General features: G+C 53.4%; 2 protein-coding genes across 6 annotated transcripts; one reads left to right on the top strand and one right to left on the bottom strand.

Moving 5' to 3' along the window:
• The first annotated feature begins 928 nt into the window (after window positions 1–928).
• Window positions 929–15,699, top strand: PLIN1 (perilipin 1). 5 transcript variants are annotated; one of them, XM_019533719.1, is made up of 9 exons: window positions 933–1,658; window positions 3,966–4,082; window positions 4,208–4,406; window positions 5,643–5,725; window positions 6,216–6,480; window positions 7,634–7,821; window positions 9,705–9,857; window positions 11,142–11,375; window positions 14,021–15,537. In XM_019533719.1, exons 1-9 carry the CDS (start codon window positions 1,614–1,616, stop codon window positions 14,411–14,413), a joined length of 1,677 nt encoding a protein of 558 aa, XP_019389264.1. In that variant the 5' UTR covers window positions 933–1,613; the 3' UTR covers window positions 14,414–15,537. The 5 variants fall into 5 exon arrangements, with proteins under 5 accessions (XP_019389267.1, XP_019389264.1, XP_019389268.1 ...); XM_019533723.1 differs by lacking the exon at window positions 14,021–15,537 and adding an exon at window positions 15,566–15,699 and having other exon boundaries at window positions 936–1,658; XM_019533724.1 differs by lacking the exon at window positions 14,021–15,537 and adding an exon at window positions 15,572–15,699 and having other exon boundaries at window positions 936–1,658.
• Window positions 15,700–17,067: 1,368 nt separating this feature from the next.
• Window positions 17,068–19,208, bottom strand: LOC109309108 (ras-related and estrogen-regulated growth inhibitor-like protein). Its single transcript, XM_019533728.1, has one exon. It carries the CDS (start codon window positions 19,191–19,193, stop codon window positions 18,675–18,677), a length of 519 nt encoding a protein of 172 aa, XP_019389273.1. The 5' UTR covers window positions 19,194–19,208; the 3' UTR covers window positions 17,068–18,674.
• Between the last annotated feature and the right edge of the window lie 630 nt (window positions 19,209–19,838).

The following is a 19,838-nucleotide window of genomic DNA, read 5'->3' on the forward strand; positions in this document are numbered from 1 at the left end:
AAGAACTACTTCACGGTCAGGGCGGCTAGGATCTGGAACCAACTTCCAAGGGAAGTGGTGCTGGCTCCTACCCTGGGGGTCTTTAACAAGAGGCTTGATGCCTACCTGGCTAGAGTCATCTGAGCCCAGTTTTTCTCCTGCCCAGGCAGGGGGTTGGACTTGAAGATCTACAAGGTCCCTTCCCACCCGACTTCTATGATTCTATGAGTGTTCTGTGTTTGTGCTGTACCTAACACTGTGTGGTCTTGGTCCATGACTGGGGTCCTCAGGTGCCATAGCAATACAATGAGTAGAACATTTCTGACCTCTATGGCACTCCATCCGTTATAACTATTATCAAGAGCCACCCAGACAAGACTTGTTCTTCCTGAGGTCTCCCACCTCCTCTATCTGCCAGTTGCTCTAAAGCATTAAAGTTCAGAAATTTCTCTTTGTGGCATCAGATTTGATGCAGGTCTGGCCAGCTGACCCGGGAGTCCCTGCATCTCATTCTCTGGGATCTGCAGTGAGAATGGGAGAAGGGATTTTTCAAGCTAGTCATGCCATCAGCTTTATGAATTTGATAAGACTCAAGTGAGCAGTTTGTCCAGTTACTACAGCAACTCACAGGCTCCTAAGCCCATGCAGCTGGGAGGTGAGGCTTTGTGGTGTTACCACCTGGGGCAAGACTCATGTGTGTCAGAGGATACACTCAAGGGCAGAGCACTGCCAGACTCTCTTGGCTCCTGGCACCCTGCTGAAGATAGCATCTCACTGCCATTCCGTGAGTACTCAAGTGACGCGCATGTGCCTTGTATGAATACTTACCCGTGCTATGGAAACCAGGGCAGGGATTATCTGGAACAATGATTCTGCCTTAATTACTCTTATTTAATGTGGAAAGCAGGTGGCAATGGGGGTGTCTGGAGGGTGCTTTGGTTAGAAGCAAGACGGATGGCAATGAGCTCCATCCCAGGGTGCTTTGGGCATGCTCTGGGTGGAGTGTGCATTGAAGTGCTGTTGAGCAGTGCTGGACACTTTTGAGGTGCCTTGGAATAGGGTTTGACTTTGTGTGGTGCTGATGGGATAGGCAGCAGGGATCTGCCTTCTGGGTACTCACTGCTGGCACTGGGGGGGATTGTGCTTTTTCAGTCCTGAACTCTGCCAGCTCTCTGTCCCCCTGACCCTCCACAGCTCCAGCTAATCCAGCCCTGACCTCCCCCCTCAATTTGGCTGGTCCACCTCAATTGTGACCTGCTCCTCAGGACATGCCTGCTGTGGGGGAACTCACCCCACAGTGCAGTCAGCACCTCTCCGCTCTGACATGCAGCACCTGTCACTCCTCTCCTGGGCTGAAGCCTCTGTGACTCTGTTGCAGACCCTCTCTTTAGCTGAAGGGGGGTATTTTTGGAGTTGCTAATTCTGCTCTGTAACTGGGTAAATAGATAGCTGTTAAGTAATGCCAGGTCCCACCCACCAGTTGTGCGTGCTGCCTCAGCATAGCATTTTGCTCCTACCAGTCTGGGTTGCAGGTCAGGAGACACCAGACAACATTGGAGCTGCCAGGGTGGCTGAGAGCAACGGAGTGTTGTAACGAGCACTGGGAACTCTGTTTTGCAGGCTGATGTGTCAGGATGGCAGCAAAGAAGAATCAGACAACGCAGAATGGAAGTGCCAAGGTGAGTGGAGAGGAAAGAGGTGGAGAGCCAAAGATGGATGGTGTGATAGACCTCAGCTGGGCCACCCCAGCTTGAGGGGGTGGGGAGAAGGTTTCTGGTGCTGCCAAGAAGTGTTTGAGCCAAAAATCACAGTGCCTTGTGTTTCATTGAAAAAAAAAGTTTGCATCATATTTTCATTTGACTTGGAACTGGAGCAATAAGGTGTATCTGTCAGAGGGAAACAAGGACCTGTAGCAAACTTGGAAACTCAATAGTGCAGAGTCCAGAACCAATCTCAAGTGTGTCCTCATTTGACAACCATGATTTGCCTATCAACAACAGAGGCTCACTTAGCTGGTTGTTTGTACCTTGTCAGTATTTGCAGCATGGGCTACATGCCCTCAGCTGTCATGTTGTGAATAACCAGAGCCACTGAAATTGCCCCACTGACGAACTTGCATGATTGCTGGTTTCAGTTCAGATTGGAAATACCATCAGTTCCTATGTTTATTGTATTTACAAAGCCATAACCATGCTTGGTCACCAGTGGGACAACAACTCAGACATAGACTGTCCCCATTTCTCTCACCTGGTGATCACCTCATCCTCTTCTATTGATTTGCAATATGCAGTCCAGAAACGGGGCTCACTTTAGAGCCACCATTCTGAGAGATGATGAGCCCAGCTAACCCCTCAGATCCAGGCAACTGGGAATAGCCCTCTTCTTTATAACATCCTGATGCTCCTCCTTTGTAATGACACTCCTTCTTCGTAACATCTAAACGCTAAGATGCAGGAGTCGAGGTAGATGTCATTTACTTGGGTTTTAAGAAGGCCTTTGATACAGTATCTCATCCTATTCTCATAAATAAACTGAGCGGCTGTGAAGTAGATGATTACACAGTGAGATGGGTGGCAAATTGGCTTAGGGGTCACACCCAGAGAGTGGTGGTGGATGGATCGTATTGAACTGGAAAGATGTGGGCAGGGGAGTCCCACAAGGCTTGGTCCTTGGACCTGTGCTGTTCAATGTTTTCATCAGTGACTTGGATGAGGGCAAGGAGACCACTCTGTCCAAATTCACAGATGGTACCAAATTATGGGGTAAAGCTGACACATTAGAGGGTAGGGAATGAATCTAAGTGGACCTCGATAGGTTGGAAAAGTGGGCAGAACAGAATAGGATACAGTTCAACAAAGACCAGTACAATGTGCCGCAACTAGGGAGAAGGAATCAGCAACACACTTACAGGCTGGGGGGTGACCTTCTCCGCAGCACAGCACTGGAAAGGGATCTTGGAGTCATAGCTGACTCCGAGATGAACAGGAGTCGTCAGTGTGATGAAGTGCATAACAAGGCTAACCACACTTTGCCATGCATGACAAACAGGTCCAAGGAGGTAATACTTCCCATCTATGCGGCACTGGTCAGGTCGCAGTTGAAGTACCGCATCCAGTTTTGGGTGCAGTACTTCAAGAGGGATGTGGACAACCTCGAGAGGGTTCAGAGGAGGGGCACTCATATGGTTAGGGGCCTGCAGGCAAAGCCCTGTGAGGAGAGATTGAAGAACCTGGATCTCTTCAACCCCTGCAAGAGAAGGCTGAGAGGTGATCTTGTGGTCACCTGAAAATTCATTTGAGGGGGGGACAGCAAGGAATAGGAGATGCTCTGTTTGCCAGGGTACCCCTTGGAGTAACTAGGAACAATGGCCACAAACTGACCGAGAGCGATTTAGGTTAGACATCAGGAAGAACTTTATTACGGTAAGGGTTGCCAGAATCTGGAATGGGCTTCCAAGGGAGATGGTGCTCTCCCCTACCTTGGGGGTCTTTAAGAGGAGGCTAGACAATGTACCTAGCTGGGATCATCTAATCCCAGCGCTCTTTCCTGCCCAGGGCAGGGGGTCGGACTCGATGATCTTCTGAGATCCCTTCCAACCCAAACATCTATGAATCTATGAATAGCTTCATACACTGTGTTGTCATCTAAATTAGATGGGGGGCAGAGGGACAGGCAGAGCTTAAGGGATTTCCTTGTTTGTGTGACCATGAAATCCTTGCTTCACCTAGGAACAATGTTCTGACACTGCTTTCAAATCTGAGCTGCGCTTATGTCTAAGAATGAATATAATTAGCCCAGCTAGGCTTCCCACAGAGCTCACCCAAGCCAGACCATGCTCAAAGACCTGCATACATGGTGCCCTACCCCTCAGACATGCTGTCTCTAAGGCGCTCAAGGGACGGTTCTGCTCAGTGAGGAGCTGGTTTGAGTCCCCTTCACTTCTGTTCTATCCTGGTTCTTATCTCTCCCTTGCACTTTGATGACAGGAAATGCTAGAGGTAAAGAGGAAGGTCCCAATGAGTGCAGGAAGACACGGGTCAAACAAGCACTGCTTTCTGTCTGCTTCATGCCCTTCTGCAGTGGGAGTTGTGGCCCCGGCAGTGGTAAGGACTGGAGGGACTTGTGCAGTTGTTGCTAAATGAACAGGGCCACTGACATTCCCTTTTCCACGTTATTGGTTGTTCAGTGTACCCAGCCCGTTACCATGCCCTCTTTTTGCCACACACAGGAGAACGTGCTGCAGAGGGTTTTGAAGCTTCCAGTGGTGAGTTCAACCCGAGAAAGCCTTCAGAGGACATATGCCAGCACCAAAGAGGCACACCCCCTCGTGGCTTCGGTGTGTGAGGCCTGTGAGAAGGGCATGCAGGGAGCTAGCTCGCTGGCTGCCTGGAGCATGGAGCCCGTGGTGCACAGACTGGAGCCTCAGTGTGAGTCTGTCGGGATCTTCCCAGCTGTGGGGCAGGAGGGTGCAGGGTGATGGAGAAGGGAGTGAGGGATTACCATTGCCTGGGATGCTGAGGCTATGAAATTCCCCCTGCCTATAAAACAAAGCTGCCTTTGGGTGATGCTACTTTACAGCCAGCACACAGGCCTGGGATCCAGGAAGGTCTGGTTGTATAGCCTTGTTTTACTTCTTCAATGGCTGGGGGCAAGTCACTTAACGGCTCTGGCCCTGTTTGCACATGTAACCCTGACGCCTTGCTCAAAGGAAGGAGGGGGGCGGTGCAGAGGGAAGGGCTGGGCTCATGCCTGGGAGCACCTGGAACATGAATGCAGTCACAAATGTCCTAAGTGTTTCTCACATATTCTTATGAGACCTGGTCTGCAAGCTTTGGCTGGGCTAATAAAAGTCAGTAGAGATCTGTACCCATTATGGAGAGGGAAAGCAAGGGTCAGTCCTCTCTCCAGGGATGAGCTGGAACAGCAGAAGGTAATCTCGGCCGGCAGCCAGGCTTCCCTTTACCAAGCCTTTTTTAGCAAGGTCTATCAACATCCTTAGCTTAGCCTCTCTCCTCCAAAGGAGAACCCCATCCAGAATGAACTGGGGGAAAAGCAGAGACAGTCTCGTCTGCAGCTCCTACTTTACCCCAGTTCCCCCACACTAGAGGGAAGAGCCCATAAGTGAGGCGAAGGAGTGCAAAGCTCAGCCTGAGTCCTGAACACTGCCTCCTTTTAGTTATTCCTGGTTACCTTTCCCTCAGCTCTGTCCAGGTGGGTTTTTTACAGCCTCCTTTCAGAGAGCCACTACCTAGGCAAGCATCTTTCTTAGTAGCCCACATGCCCTCACCTTCTCACAGCCCAGCCCTAGCTCAGGTAAAGACTGAAGGTCTTGAGAGACTTGGGCCTTTGGTGTTGCTTGAATGTAGACAGGATTAAGCAGGTGGCCCCCTCTGACCAAGGGAGCCAAGCATGTCCTACATGCCTCCCTAGGGCCCTGGCATTGGGTGAAGGGGAAGGGGTGCTAAGGCTACCCTCCATTCATACTAGTCCTCTAAACCATATGAATTTGCCATTCTGAAAATGGCACCTCTAGCATCACAGTGCCACCACTTAGCACAGCTCTGGGGCCACACATTTGGCGAGGCTGCCCCCAACTGCACCCTCTCATGGAGCTGAGCACACTCCCAACCACCAAGCTAATGTCCATGCCTTGTCTGGTTCAGTCAGTGCTGCCAACACCCTGGCCTGCCGGGGCTTGGATCACCTGGAGCAGAAGATCCCTGCCCTCCAGTATCCAGTGGAGAAGGTGAGTCAGACACTCAGGCCCTACCCCCACTCACCCTCTGCCCACTCCAGTGACATACTGGAGGAAGGCTTTATTTCTCTGGGACAGGGGCCAGTACCCTGGGTTCCTGAAGCCAAGGAGCAGTAATTGGGCGCTGTTGAGCTGTCCTGAGGCTCACAGTGCAGCCCTGAGGAACAAGCCCCTGAGGGTCACCCAGTGAGGGGTGAACGTGGGGATGTGGGCTGGGGTCAGCATAAGGCATTGACCAGCAGGGTCATGTCGCACCTGCTCAGCTGCGCCTGAGGCCAGCGTTCCCTACAACCTGTTGTCCCCCAGGCACCTCTGTGCCCCTTCAGACAGGGGCTGGTGTTCCTCCCCACAGAGCTGCTCTAGCTATCTCCACAATAGTCTGGGCCTTCGTCCCACCTGCTCACTGTGGCCTCCCTGCAGTGAGACCCCTCTAGCTGACTGGAGCGCAGCGTCAGGGTCTCTTCCATCTGTCCTGCTGCAGATTGCATCCGAGCTAAAGGACTCCATCTCCACCCCTCTCCAAAGTGCTAAGAGCACCATTGGCAGCTCTGTACTGGGGACCCTGGACAAGATCCTGGGGCTGGCTGCTGAGGGCTATGAGCTGACCAGGAGCACAGCAACAAGCACGGCAGAATATGCCTGGAGCAGCCGGGTCAGCCAGATGGCAGCCACAGGGGTAGACACAGCTCTAGGGAAGCTGGAGAAGCTGGTGGCATCTCTCCTACCAGAAGAGGACTGTCAGCCAGGTAGCCCTACCTCTCTAGGGCATATGGGGAGAGGGATGCTCCGGGGAGGGGCTGGGTGCCATGGGCTCATGTGGCAGATTTTCTTTTTGGGCAGACCCAAGGTCAGATCTGAGTGCCATGAAAACAGCTTTGCTGGAGGCTCTGCCCTGTTCAAAGCATTTTTTTTAAACATTTTATTAGAAACCAGACAATATCAAACAGATTAAAAAGGACCCCAACTGAGGCCTTACAAAGAGAATACAAATACAATTTCAAGAAAATACATAATACTCACATGATAAATGACGTCTCATTCACTTGCTTAAAACTGCAGTGTTATCCAGTGGACATCTTACCCTTGCTTCTTATACAAATACAGGTTCATGCATCAGCAGAGTCAAGCGGGTTTGTTACTGAGGATGCAGCACAGGATTAGAATAACGTGGGGAGGGGACGGTTCTCAGGCCAGGGGTGCGGGCAGCACTGGGTGAGGGCTGCAGGACCTGATTGGCAGGGAGGGGTGGGGAAAAGGGTCCTGCAAGACAGGGCTGGGTGGCACAGGCAGAGTTGGGTGGAGTGCTGCTGCTGGGGTAGAGGCTGGGAAGGGGTGGGTTGCATCCCCCTTTCTGGGTGGACAATGGTTCCCTCACCCCTAGGTGACAAACATTGTCCCCTTGTATCCCTGTTGGGTTGATAAGGAGGGTCAGGGAGTGACCTGGGTTGTGTCTGCCACATGCAGGCACCCAGCAGAGTCTCCAACCAGCTGCTGATCTTCCCACAAGGTGACCCTGTCATCCCAGTCAGAGGCAGGCTCTCCCAGCACCGTATAGCAACACACAGACCTAGGCAGGGAGGATGGGGGCAGGTGGAAGGATGTGAAGGTGCTTCTGAAATGTCAGGAGGGAGAGGGCATTACTGAGCAGTGTGGCATTCACTCTGTGGCTGGGAGAGTCAGGGCCATTTCAGTGCCAAGACCTGCCCCACAAATGCTGGAGCCCCAGGGCAGTGGCTGTTGAGAGCCTGGGGATCTTCCCAGGGAAGACTGGAATAATGAGGGAGTCCCAAGCAGAGCTGCCCATGGGCAGGGGGTGCAGAGCCATCAGCAGGCCGTGTGTGCTTTTCTCTGTACTGGTGACCAGCCTGTTCCCGTGTTGCTCTGCCCTTTTGCCATTAGCTCAGAAGCCTGCAGCGGCACAAGGATCCAAGGCAATTGCCTCCCAGGCACAGCCGCAGCTTGGCACCCTCCACAGGATTGGCGCTCTGGCCAGCACTGTCTCTTACCGTGCCTACCAGCAGGCTGCCCGAGCCATCCAGCACACAAAAGCCAAGGGGCAGGAGCTGGCCCTGTGGATTCCAGGTCTGGTGAGTTCCCCTGCTTCACACATCCCAGCAGCCTTGAGCCTGCTACCATGTCTTGTGGGGATATCAAGCAACAGGTTGGCCCCTGGTCTGATCATCCTCAAAATATGGGCCAACCCCCGGCTCTGTACAAAGTCTCTGTGTCTCAAGCCACACAAACGATAGCTATAGTTTAAGGCAGGCCTTAGACTAGCTCTAGGTGCAGTGTGTCCTTGCTACATGGCAGAAAGCACAGCACAAACCCCATCTCCAAAATAGTTCCTAGGGCTACACTTCCAGAGACCAGTAGCACTCTAAAGTAGCAGGAATACATCTGCCTGGCTGTCATATTGCTGTTCCTGAGGAGCTCCAAGTGCTCTTATTCAGTTCAGCCTTGTGGTCCTCTCGGGGGTAGGATGTGCTTTTTCTTTCTCTTTTACAGTGGGCTGCCTGGGAGCTGATTCATCAAGTGCCTGAGGTTTTGCTCTGGGCACAGGTCTGAAGCTCCTGGGTAATGTGGTGAGACATCTAATAATATTGGGGCCAGGAATGTAACCCAAGTGTCTGGCCTCACTGTGCCCTCCTGACTGCTGAGGCCTCGCCTGCACTTCCCTCTCCTGGAGGTGGGACAGCATGGTTCAAAGTTTGACTTTTAGATCAGTGTTTTTCAACCTGTGGCCCTTGGACCCCAGGAGTCTGCAGACTTTGTCTAAGGGGTCTGCAAAAGATGATCAATCAAATTGACTATATGATCAATCAAAAGTCTGTGAATACTCACACAATTCAAGGGGTCTGCACCTCCACTGAAACCTTTTTAGTCTGCAAAACAGAATAGGTTGAAAACCATTGGTTTAGAGCATTTTAAAGAGAATAATGGTTCTTACTATTATGAATGGCTTTCTTCCATGCTCCAGATTAAGAGTGAGTGGGCCCCAGCCCCTGAGTCCCTCTGGCCCATATTTTGCTGCCAGCTGTTTAATTCTCCCAGGCAGCCAGGGTCCTGAAGACATGGCCCCTATATCCTCTGTGGCATTACCACACACAAAACCCTGGCCCAGATGGATTATTTTTAGCTGGCTCTACATGAATATTGTTGATTAATGCCTCTGATGTGACCTCCTTCCCAGAGCAAACAGCCCAGCGGAAACACTGATAATGTCAGGAGCAGGAAGACTCCCCCACCCCGCCTTTCCTTGAAGCTCCCTTGGTGCTAGGGCTGCCTTTCCCAGGCTTGCTAGAGTCCCAGAGCCCTCTCTGCCACCATCCTAGGCATGTGCATGCCTCCTCTGGCTCTCCTGACATCATGTCACACCCCTAAAGTCCTGGACGGGTGGATGTTCTGAGAAAAGTTGAGGCATCTGCTCTGGCCCTGGCCCTGGCCTGATTTCATCCCAGGAATAATGTCTCAGTCTCCTAACACCCCTGCTGCTTCAATGGCGTTCCTTTCTGGGGCACAGCTGTGCTGTACTTTCCACCCCGAGGGGGCAGAGGAAGCAGGGCTGAGAGAGCCAGTGTGGTACTTTGCTATCCCACAGAATTCAACCTCTGTGCTGGTGCCTGAGCCTCACAAGCCACAATCCCGCAGCCCCTGAGGTGCTGGGCCAGGAGCACCAGGGAAGCTGAGACATGGAAAGACCTGGGGTCATAGTGTACCCTAATATAGCTGCCCCATCCTTGACTCTGGACCAGGGTCTTTTCGCTGTTCTTAGCTTTCCTGCAGGAATTCAGAGCCAGGCACTGTGTGGGGGCAGTCTGACCTCTCATCTTCCTCCTGCCCATCTGCCATTGCCACAACCAGCTGCAAAACACTTGGGCTTGGGAACCAGTAGCAAGTGTGAGGGGATGTGGGGTGGGAACCTGGCCAGGGGAACCCCGCTATGAGCAGTGGCTCTTTGCTCCCTCTGCAGGGTGGTATGGCCGAGCAGAGCACAGCCAAGGCCCAGCAGGTCCCAAGTGATGTGCAGCATGCAGCTTCAGGCTGGCTGAGCAGGCAGCAGAGCAAGGAGCTGGAACAGCAGCCAAAGAAGGAGATGAAGAAAGAAGAAAGTGAAGCCAGAGAGGTACGAAGATGAGCAGAGCCGTGAGCTCAGCCCACATGGCTCAATGGGCAACCAGGGAAGGATCCTACAGTCCCCACCCCCAGCCATGTTCTTGGGTCAAGGCAACTGTGATGGCTCATAGCACATCCCCTCAGGGCTGTGGGCCATTGGGGAACAACTGAGGCTTTGGGGGAGGACAGGATCCTGCTCCAAAGGGATTTGCTAACAGAGCTGAGCAGAGAACGCAGGAGACTTAGGTACCAGCATTGTGCTCACTGCTAGATAGCACTACCTCAAGTGAAACTGGTTCTGTTTTGAAGTTGCTCTGTGCCCCTGCCCAGACTGTGTCCCTTTGCCATATATTTCCAGGAACCAGGCTGAGAAACCCTGGTAGGCTCCTCCATCCCTGCCTCCTCTCCTCAGAGGCAGCCCAGCCCCTCTGCTGGCATCTGCCACAGGGACTTTGCAGGCCTAGGGTTTGTGCTAGCAGGTGACAGAAACCTAAGTCCTTGTGGTCTCCTTGGCTGGTAGAGAAGCTTGAGCAACCCTGTCCCACAGCTTTCCCCTGGAAAAGGGAGGTGGCAGTCGCCATGCCAGGCAGATACAGAGACCCAGCCTCTTTTTGTCTGCCTGAACTGTACTCGGTGCCCAACAGGCCTGTGGGGTGCTTTGAAATCCCTGGTAGCTGCCTGCGATGCTGAGGGACTGCGCAGATCAGAGCAGGGTGATTGGGGTGTCGGGATACCCCTTTTCCTGAGGGTGTCCCTTGCACTCAGGACTTGGAGCGTAGTGGTGCGGAGCCACAACTGCAGTGCTGAGAGCCAAGGGACACTTGGAGGCTGGCTCCACTGGCTTTGCAGATGCCTTGTGTTGCCAGAGTGGGACTGAAAAGCTGGCTCAGGGCTTGCTGGAGTGGAAACTGGTCTGCTGGGACAAGGTACAAGGGACAAGGAAGATAGGGAACTGCCAGCAGGGGGGTGTGGATCAGCACCTTGCACCTCTGCCCCCACTCCCAGTGCAGTAGGGGGAAGTCAGACAGATGGAAAGGTAGCCTCAGCCTGGAGACAGGTAGCTTGGTCTCTGGAGGCTGGGAGTGAGGAGCCAGTGAAATTCAATCTGCTCAGTGCTGCCATGGCTCCAGCAAAGTCAGTGACACTGGCTCCCCACCTTCCACACAGCCTTGGGCTGCTGGGGATGGCACACTCAGAGGCAGAAGGGGTAATGGGATAGGGTTGGAGAGCAGAGGGGATGCCTGGGGCCGTGCTTGGCACTGACTGGAGCGGCTGGGCTGGTTCCTGTTTGCAGAAAGCCGAGAGCAGCAGGATTCCAAGCCTGGTAGGCAGCATGGCCCAGACGCTGCAAGCTGCCTATCTCTCCACCATCTCCAGCATGAAGAAGGTCCCCTCTGCTACGTGGGATGCAGCTGTGGGACTGCTCCAGCTCACCCCCAACAAAGCAGCTTCCATAGCCAGAGAGAAGGTGGGCGCTGTGGGGGGAACCCTGCGCAGTGCCTCGGGCATCCTGTCCCGCTACGTGCCGGTGAGTTTATCCTGTACTCAGAGAGCTGTTTGTCTGCACTGCAGGAGAGAGGGGAACTGTATGAGGCGTCTGGGGCCAATGTTCCCACCCATCTGGCCGGAGCCTCTCATGGCCTGGGACATGCCCCTTCCCCCACCCCGGATTGGAGCCCTTCCATGTTGGGCCTCCTTTCTGGAGAGTGAGGAACCCTCTAGCCGCTAAGAGATGTGACCCTGCAGTGCTGGCCTCACTGCCAGCCCAAGCCTGTTTTGCTCAGAACATGCATGATCCGTAGGAAGGAGGCTGGAGCCTTCCCTGGTCTTGGGGAGCATCATGAGTGATGGACCCCAGGGTCTGCCTACACTGGACATGGTGCAGGAGGGTGCTGTGAGGCAGCCCAGCCCTGGCCTGCAGCCCCTACTATTCTGATCCTGGCTTCCATGCACATGGCTCTGCTGATGTCCTTTACTGGTGCTGCTCTCAGACTTTCTGAGATCTCCACCTCTGAGAAATTCCTGGGAAGGTGAAAGTTCAAGGAGAGGACCCCCACCCTGCAAACACACACACACAGAGCTGATTCCTGCTTCCCTCCCAGGGCTCCCTGGACATTAATCATGTGTCCATGGAGACACAGACTGCCCCATGAATGACCGCTGTGTTCCTCTCTCTGCCCCCTGCTAGGACCTGTCTGGAGTCAGGCTGCCTCTAGCTGCAGACGTTTCCACTGAAAGGCAGGGGGGACTGAGGAGCATAGACCAGGACCCTGAACTGGAGGGAGGGAAGGAGAGGAGAGAGGGATTGCAAGGGAGGGAAGTGGAAAGATTCCATCAAGGGTGACAGTGGCATGATCAGATCAGCATGTTGGTACATAGACACTCAGACTACAGCTCCCAGAGCTGAACCCTGGCGATGTGGCAAGCATCAGGCAGGTGCCTAACTGGTCATGGTTTGTAAGGGAGCCCATGGGAATCCATGGATAAGGGGGTTCCTTGCATGCGGAGGTCCTTCAAAATGTCGGCGAGAGACCAAAGCATCTGGGGTCCCATAATTCTCCAGGGTTCTGCCAGCACAGTTTGTTGGGAGAGGGCAGGAGGTTGCCCTTGTCTGGCTGCTCTTTGTAACACTGGCCTCATGAGCAGCTTTTCCTACCCCACACAGAAAAGACCGCCCATAGAGATGCTGCACCTGAGCTCTCTGTGAGCTCCAGGATGGCTCATGTTAAATACAGGGCAGATCCTACCCAGCCTTTGTCCCTGTGACTATGACCTCCTGCCCCAGGTTGGGTACTCCATATGCCCCCTAGGCAAGGAGGGCTTTTGCCTTTGGGAGGAGACCCCAGGAGCAGATGCACACCAAAACTACCTGTTCTACATCTTCCATCACAGCAAGAAGAAAAACTCCAAGTGAATGGGCCCTAACCCCTAGAAACCAAGGCCTGTGCAGCTAGGGTCAAATGGGCCTGTTCCTAGATGGGCAGTCAAGGTTCCCAGTGGTCTCCTGCTGATGTGTTGCCTCTCCCTGCCTCTGGTGCAACTTTTCTGGAGACTGAATGCAGCTGGAGGGAGCCAATCCAATTTAGTCCTTTGGGGGTCAGAGAAGCAGGTCCAAGTCACTTAGAGGCTTGGGCCTGAGAACAGAAGATATCCAAGTCCCCTGGAACCAGAGGCAGGCCTGGAGATAATGCTGCCAGGCCAAACCTGCTTCCAAGCTCTGCTCAGACCAAAGGACCTGCCCCTGGTCCACCTCATCCTTGGTGGCTCTGACCATGCTCTGCTCTCCTTCTGGTCCCAGTAGCTTGAGAGACCTGAAGTGTCCAGTCAGGCAGTCAGTTGTGAGTAGGAATGCATGGGAGGAGGGGAGGTCATCCCACAGAGTACCTTGCCGAGAGAATGGGCTGGTGGGGCTGGTCTGGCTGCCCCCATCTCCCACTGTGCTGGGGGGAAGCAGGGAGGATGCTGCAAGGCCAGGGAGGGCGTCTGCAGGAGCCATACTTCGCAGTCTTGGCATTCCTTACCCCCCCAAGGCCCCTGCACCAGCTCCCCAGCCTCCTCCCAGCCCTTTTGTTTGCATGGGTTGGGTTTAACTACAGTAAAAGCCATATCATCCCTGCCTGGTGCACAGGGATTTAGCTAAAAGGATTAATTCCTGCTGGGCAGCATGCTCCAGGTGGAGGCCTCTTTGGGATGGCAACTATGACCCCTTGACACTGGGCACCCACCAAGGGGAGGAGGAGCTTGGGCCTGGCAGGGGGAGTGGGGGCAGGTGGCTGGGTCTCCTCCGTTTCTGCTAGCAAACGGGGCTTTCATCGAGAAGCAGTCAGGGAAGGAGTGGCAAGATGGAAGGCTAGAGTTGCTCATCATCCTTGTTTTCCTCCAGCACCTTCCCTCCATCTGCAGCACCAGTGAAATGCAGTCACCTCTGGAGAGGGGTCAGTGGGAGCAATGCACTGGGGCTGTGACCACTGGTGAGCCCCAACCCTGATGCTGCCTCAGCATAGATCTGACAGGAGCATGTGGCTGTTTTCTGGGTACCCAGGCCCCCTCCATCAGCCAGTGCCTGGGGCAAAGCGGTGGTTGGGGCAGGGCAGGCTGTAGCCAGCTGGCAGTGAAGGGGCCCCTCACTGTGGGCTGAGGGGGTGTTAATACATGCACTCTTTTGCTGTTCAGCTCCCCAGGCTGCAGCTGAAGGAAAAAGAGACTCCATGTGGGAGCAAGCCCATCTCTGGTCTGCATAAAAGAGAGGAGGGGTCCAAGCCAGAGACTCCCCTGGCCCAGGAGAAGGTCCTGCTGAGAGTTGAGTGGCGGGCCAGCCAGGGCCACCATCCCCTCTCCTTCCTGGATCTTGAGGATCCCCTCTTCCTGCAACCATTCCCCTTTCAGCGCCAGATGCTGCATCGGGCCCTGGCCGTCGAGCCTGAATACACAATCTCCCGCAAACACAGCTTCTCCCCCTACAGCAGCCGGAGAGCGAGCGAAGGTTTGCACCGCTTCTGTTCAGAGCCCGTCTACACCAGGGCTCACTACAGCAGCCTCTACAGCACAGCCATCAAGAAAGACTGAGTGGGAGGGCTCCTGAGCCCGCTTGCTGCCTGCTTAGCATGTGCCAGCCTACAGCCACTGTATGTTATTCTTCCCCTTGCAAGCAGTGTGGCACTGGATTTAGCATTAAGATCCTACCAGTTTAATTTCCTAGATGTGCTCTCTCCCAGTGCCTAGGGAGGATGGGGACTTGCTTGTCACCTCTGGAACTAGGGTCGGGTACAGTGCAAAGGCAGAAGGAGATTGAGTTTGAAGGTGCCTATTCCATCCCTCCCCTGAGCAGTGTGGTTGTGGGCCAAGTTTCTGCATTGTTGTGACAACTGAACTGAAACAAAGGCCGACCTAGTAGGGAGGCCTGCTGGGCAGTGAAAATGGAGGTAAGATGAGAGCAAGGGTTTGGTTTGTATCACAACCTGTCTCTTAAATGCATCCCACCCAGGTGAGGCACGTGGGGCCATGCCCTTTCTGCTTCTTTCTTCCAAGAAGAAATAATCAGAACAGTCTCCAAACTCCAAATTCTGTTATTTTACAGTAGCCAAATCAAGAATACAATGGCTGGTCTGTACTGCGTTTGATGAAGGAGTTTGGGCTTTCAGATATAGGTTGTGAGACCTCTTGGGCCCAATTTAACAAACTACACGGTGGGTCTTTAACAAAAATAGATTTTCCCAAGAGTGTGTTGGTTATCATAGTTAAATAGGCCCTGAGACATTTATCCCACAAACTACCCTGTCAATGAAGCAGACAGGCTGTGGGAGGGGGCCCCTCATGCTTGTGATGGGGTTTTGACAGCTATCCAATTAGAGGTGGTTTCATAAATGAGCAGGAAAGCATAACAAGAAACAACTTATCTTGGAGGAGAGCAGAGTAGCCCATAGAAGAGGGAGAAATGGAGCAAGTAGAGACCAGAGGAGGAAAAGAGGAAACATAAGAGAATGGAGAAGGCCAGAGAGCGAGAGCTGAAAAGGGAAGGCACTGAGAGGCTGGTTGCTTGTAGTTGATCCTTCTTCAACAGACGTAATTGGCCATGGACCCTGTGTGGGTGGCAGCTGTGACAGGGACCTGTGTTCAACTTGAGGCCCCCTAATCAAGGCCACTGGCTCTTCAACTTCTTGCAGCAATAAATGTTCCCCACTTGCTTTCTACATGACTTGCTCATTTCTTCCATGTGAGTCTCAGGGACAGCTGCCTGGTGCATACATGGGTCTTGAGTGACTGGCTGATCCTGGCACTGGAGACAGGAAAAGATAGCTGTGACCCCCACTCTCCCCCACAAATTCTGAAAGTGGCTACATTAAATCAGCTCCAAGAGCTGTTCCGAGTTGTGCTTGTCTTTCTTATCCACAGGTTTGCAGGCAGGTTGCTGGGTGTGCTTTCTTGGGGGTGAAGATAGGGGGGAGCAAATAGGGTGTGGCATAGTCAAATAGGGTGAGGCTTTGAGTTGGGTATTTTTGCTATCCTCCCAAGCCATGGGAAGGACACAGCCCAGTTTGGGCATAGCAGCAGCTGAAGGGAAGCTGCCTCCACCCACAGCCCTTCCAGTGCAGGGCTGTGTGCACGAGGCAACAGTGTCTCTTAATAAAAAAGCAACATAACCTGCATCAGGGCTCTGGCTGGCTGAGTAGCCAGGCTCAGGCTCAGGCTCATTTCTATTGGGTTTCACCTGGATCAGGGCTCTCATTAAGCAGTAATAACTAATGGAAGTGGACCTTTCTGACTTGACCTGCTGGAGAAGACTTGGTCCCCCTGCTAGCAGTCATCTGCCTAGCTCAGTGGGAACTGCCTGTGCGCCCCTGCTTTAGAAACAGACCCAAGGCTAGATCTACCCCCAACTGAAGAACTGGAAAACAGATGAAACATAGCAGCCATCTATCCTGGCCAGTGGCCAGTGCATCCTTGAGTGTTGTGTGTACAAAGACTTGGTAACCATAGCACAGCCACCGCCAGGGCTTGTGACTGGTGCTCTGCCCACCCTGCTGTAAATGGGCATCTGGTTACAGAATTCTCTACATGGGGACTCACAAAGGCAGAGCGGAGAGGAGCAGAAGTCATGACATGCCGAGGGTGAATGCAGAGCACTGCACAGGCACCACAGAGCAGATTGAGAAGTCTGCCTGGCTCATTTCCAGGCTGTTAAAGCAGCACACAGCAGGCAAAGCCAGCTTCAGAAAGCAGCTGCAAGGGCTTAGTTAGTCTGGGCTGCGGGTGGAGCAGAAGGAAAACACAGGTCTGTGTGAGACTAAAAGCTGCCAGGGCTAGCACATTTAAGACACAATACTGTCTGCAGTCAGCAGAGCACACAAGAGAGCAAGATGGTTCACATCCCATCCTTTGACTCCCAGCCCAAATGACCCTGTGCCCATTTAAAGCTGCGTTGATGGGGGCAGCTGTCTTGTGTCCAGAACAAGGCCTCCAACTCCTCCTTTCAAAGGTCCAAACAAATGCCCTGGCCACTCTGCTACCACATGCTGGCATGCAGCAGAGAGGGCACTAGATTAATGGGGAGGGGGTCAGGGCAGGAAGGTCTAAGCTGAATGCAGAAGGTGCCTGGTATTTCTGCCCTCGTCATGGCAGACACCAGGGCAGGCTAAGTAAGAACAATCACCCTTGGGCACCCACTCCAACACACAAGACTCCCTTGAAGCACAAAGTCACAGCCACCAATAACCAGGTGCTTCTGGCATAAGGGGGTTTATTTAATTTACATACCATATCAGCACAGAAATTACTGGGTTTACAGCCACATCCTCTTATTCACACTCAGGGACTGTGAGGCACCAACATCACATGGCAGGAGCCTCCCAAGGCACTGGTGAAGGGCGTGCGGCAGGTTGAGGGGAGCATTCTCTCCACATTCAGGGTGCAATGGGGCTTTCAGGAAGAAGCCAGATAGCCTGATCCATTCAGACTTCAGCCCTTTCCCACACAGCTAACTTCAACCCCAGGGGGTGGGTGAGCACTGGGCAGACAAACTATGCCTCCTGAGAACCCAGGACAGACGCACTGTATTTTGCCCCACAGCTGTGTCCCAGGAACCAGCCAGGTCACCGTATCTTGCCTGGTTTTACGTGTTTGGCCAATATGTCATTTTAACCAGAGATGCTCATTGTAAGTAAAAGACCAGAAGCAGCCAGTTGGCAAGGGTAGGCACCTAATTACACCATAACAACTTGGTAACCAGTTAAGATTTCACAGAAGAGGAATAGGATGGGATGCTGGAGAAGGGCTTGGCCACAACTCTATATCCCAGTTGAAAATGCAGACATCTAAGAAGCCAAAGAGCATGGAAGAGGAGACGGCCACCTGCAATCAGCCTATGCAAATTGCTCTTCACGTCCTTTCCAGAGCTACCTTAGCTCTGGAAAGGGCCAAACAGTAAAGGTACAATGTCTGGTGCCACATCCAGGTGGGACTCTTGAGGCCAGGGTGCCCTTCCCTGCTCTATAATAGATTTCCTGAGTGACTAAGTCTCATATAGTTTCAGTGTACCTCACTTACCCTCCCTGGCCACACGTGTCTGTTGTGAGGATGAACAGCAGACTGGGAACTGCTCACATGCTACAGCAGTGGTGTCAGAAACAGCCACAGGCCAAGTGTTTGTTCCCAATGAGATAACTCTGAGGAATGGAGGGCTAAGAGGAAGAAAGCCACTGTCCAAGAAGGATGGCCACTCCTCCATCCTCAGCTGTCTTCACAGGAGAAGGCAGGACAGCTGAGGGCCCAAGAGTGCAGAGGGTGCAAAACCAGCAAGAAGATACCTTGGAGTTTTTCAGTACTGAGAAAGTAGTTACATAACACAGTAAAACCAAGGGGCACCTAGATGTAGTAGGGTGAAGACAGCTCAACACAATGGGTCCCCAACCCTGACAGAGGTCTCTGGAAGTTGCTGTAATATATATAATAAATAAGAACAGGGAAATATAGGAATTGAGGAATTATCTCCACAAAGGAAAAGTGGGAGGTTGGGACATTTATAGCTCATCTGGGCACTGTGCTAGTAATTGTACAAAAGTGCTCCAGCCCCCTGGGAATGGACAGGATGGTCTCCCAGGAGTCATTATGGAAAGGGTCTATGGCAAAGGTTGCAGTGAGCCTATATTGCAGCAGAGGCAGTCTCCACCATCACCCTGAGGCTGGAAGCATTGGTGGGGGGGGCAGTTTACTCATCCAAACACATGCTCCCCTCCTCCATGGGCACCGGGGGATTAATCTAACAATGGAGACCAGGCACAGTGGCATTCCCACCTGAAAGCACATGGAGAAACAATGCCCAGGCTCCAACTCAGAGCGAGTCTGTTCTCTTCCGGGCAAACACAGCTGACATGCTCTTTACGATGCTGCGGATCCCAGTGCCCCTCTTTGGTGCCAGTCTGGCCTCACAGAAGCGCTCAGCCAGCCCCTGGAAGACCATGAGTGACCCGTGATAGGCCTCGGCCGCAGAGACCTCATAGAACCCGCAGTCCACAGACAGGGCTAGGAGCCGCCCCTCCTCGCTGGAGACCACCCGCTGGTGATGCAGGTCCCGTTTGTTGCCCACAATGACAATGGGCACCTTTTCCTGGCTAGTGGCCTCCTTGGTTGCCTTAATGAACTGGACTTTGGGGTGCAGGATGTTGAAGCTGGCACGATCACAGATGCTGTAGACCAGGATAAAACCATCTGCCCATTGGACCCTCTTCTCCTCTGCAGAGCTTTCATCTGCTCCATCCTGGGAAGAGAGAAATGGGGCCGGAAGTTGGATATAAATCAATAAGCCACATTTGGTGAATCTGGGGAGCACGTTTGTGCTGAAAAGGGTCATGGGCAATGTTCCCTCTCAGGAGTAACAGTCTGTGAGCGCACCGCCTCGGTCCGTGAGCGTGCTGCCTTGGTCTGGCATGGGACACTTATTGAAGGGGGCTGGAGGCTGGGAGCTGGGGCCTGGAGCTGGAGGCTGGGGGCCAGAGGCTGGGGGCCGGAGGTTGGAACTGGGGCTGGAGCTGAGAGGCCGGGGGCTGGCACTAGCTCCGCCGGCTCCGAGGAAGTGTTCCACTCCCCCACATCAGGGTCGGGGAGTAGAGCACTTGCCCGGAGCCGGTGGAGACCATGCCAGCCCCCCGCCCCAGCCTCCATCCCTGCCTTGCCTCACCTCGGGGAGGCTCCGCCGGCTCTGGGACACTGTGGGATACACCCACTGAACAGCAGACAGTTGGTAGTGGCCACATCTGACCTGGAAACACCAGCTTCCAGGAGGAGAGGGAGTCTGATCCTGCACTCCATCAGCACAGGGGGCTCCTGACTGATGGACACCAAGTCATGGCCTTAAACTGAACTAACCCAAAGGGAAAGGTTTCACCTAATGTCCCACATCCAAACCAGCCTCTGATCTGACTGTCAACCTGGAGGGCATGGGATTCTTCTACTGGCATTCTAGAAGAACGAGCTGGCATCATACAGCAATTCACTG

The sequence above is a fragment of the Crocodylus porosus genome, unplaced genomic scaffold, assembly GCF_001723895.1.
Source record: "Crocodylus porosus isolate Cpor-Errol unplaced genomic scaffold, CroPor_comp1, whole genome shotgun sequence".
In the NCBI taxonomy this organism is placed as follows: Eukaryota; Metazoa; Chordata; order Crocodylia; family Crocodylidae; genus Crocodylus; species Crocodylus porosus.

Bases quoted from the DNA above. Each gene is read 5' to 3' on its own strand.
- PLIN1 (XM_019533719.1), top strand. From the start codon at position 1,614: ATGGCAGCAAAGAAGAATCAGACAACGCAGAATGGAAGTGCCAAG. The intron at 1,659-3,965 runs GTGAGTGGAGAG...CTTTGATGACAG, and splicing joins CGCAGAATGGAAGTGCCAAG to GAAATGCTAGAGGTAAAGAG. The intron at 6,481-7,633 runs GTAGCCCTACCT...TTTTGCCATTAG, and splicing joins AGAAGAGGACTGTCAGCCAG to CTCAGAAGCCTGCAGCGGCA.
- LOC109309108 (XM_019533728.1), bottom strand. From the start codon at position 19,193: ATGACCCTTTTCAGCACAAACGTGCTCCCCAGATTCACCAAATGTGGC.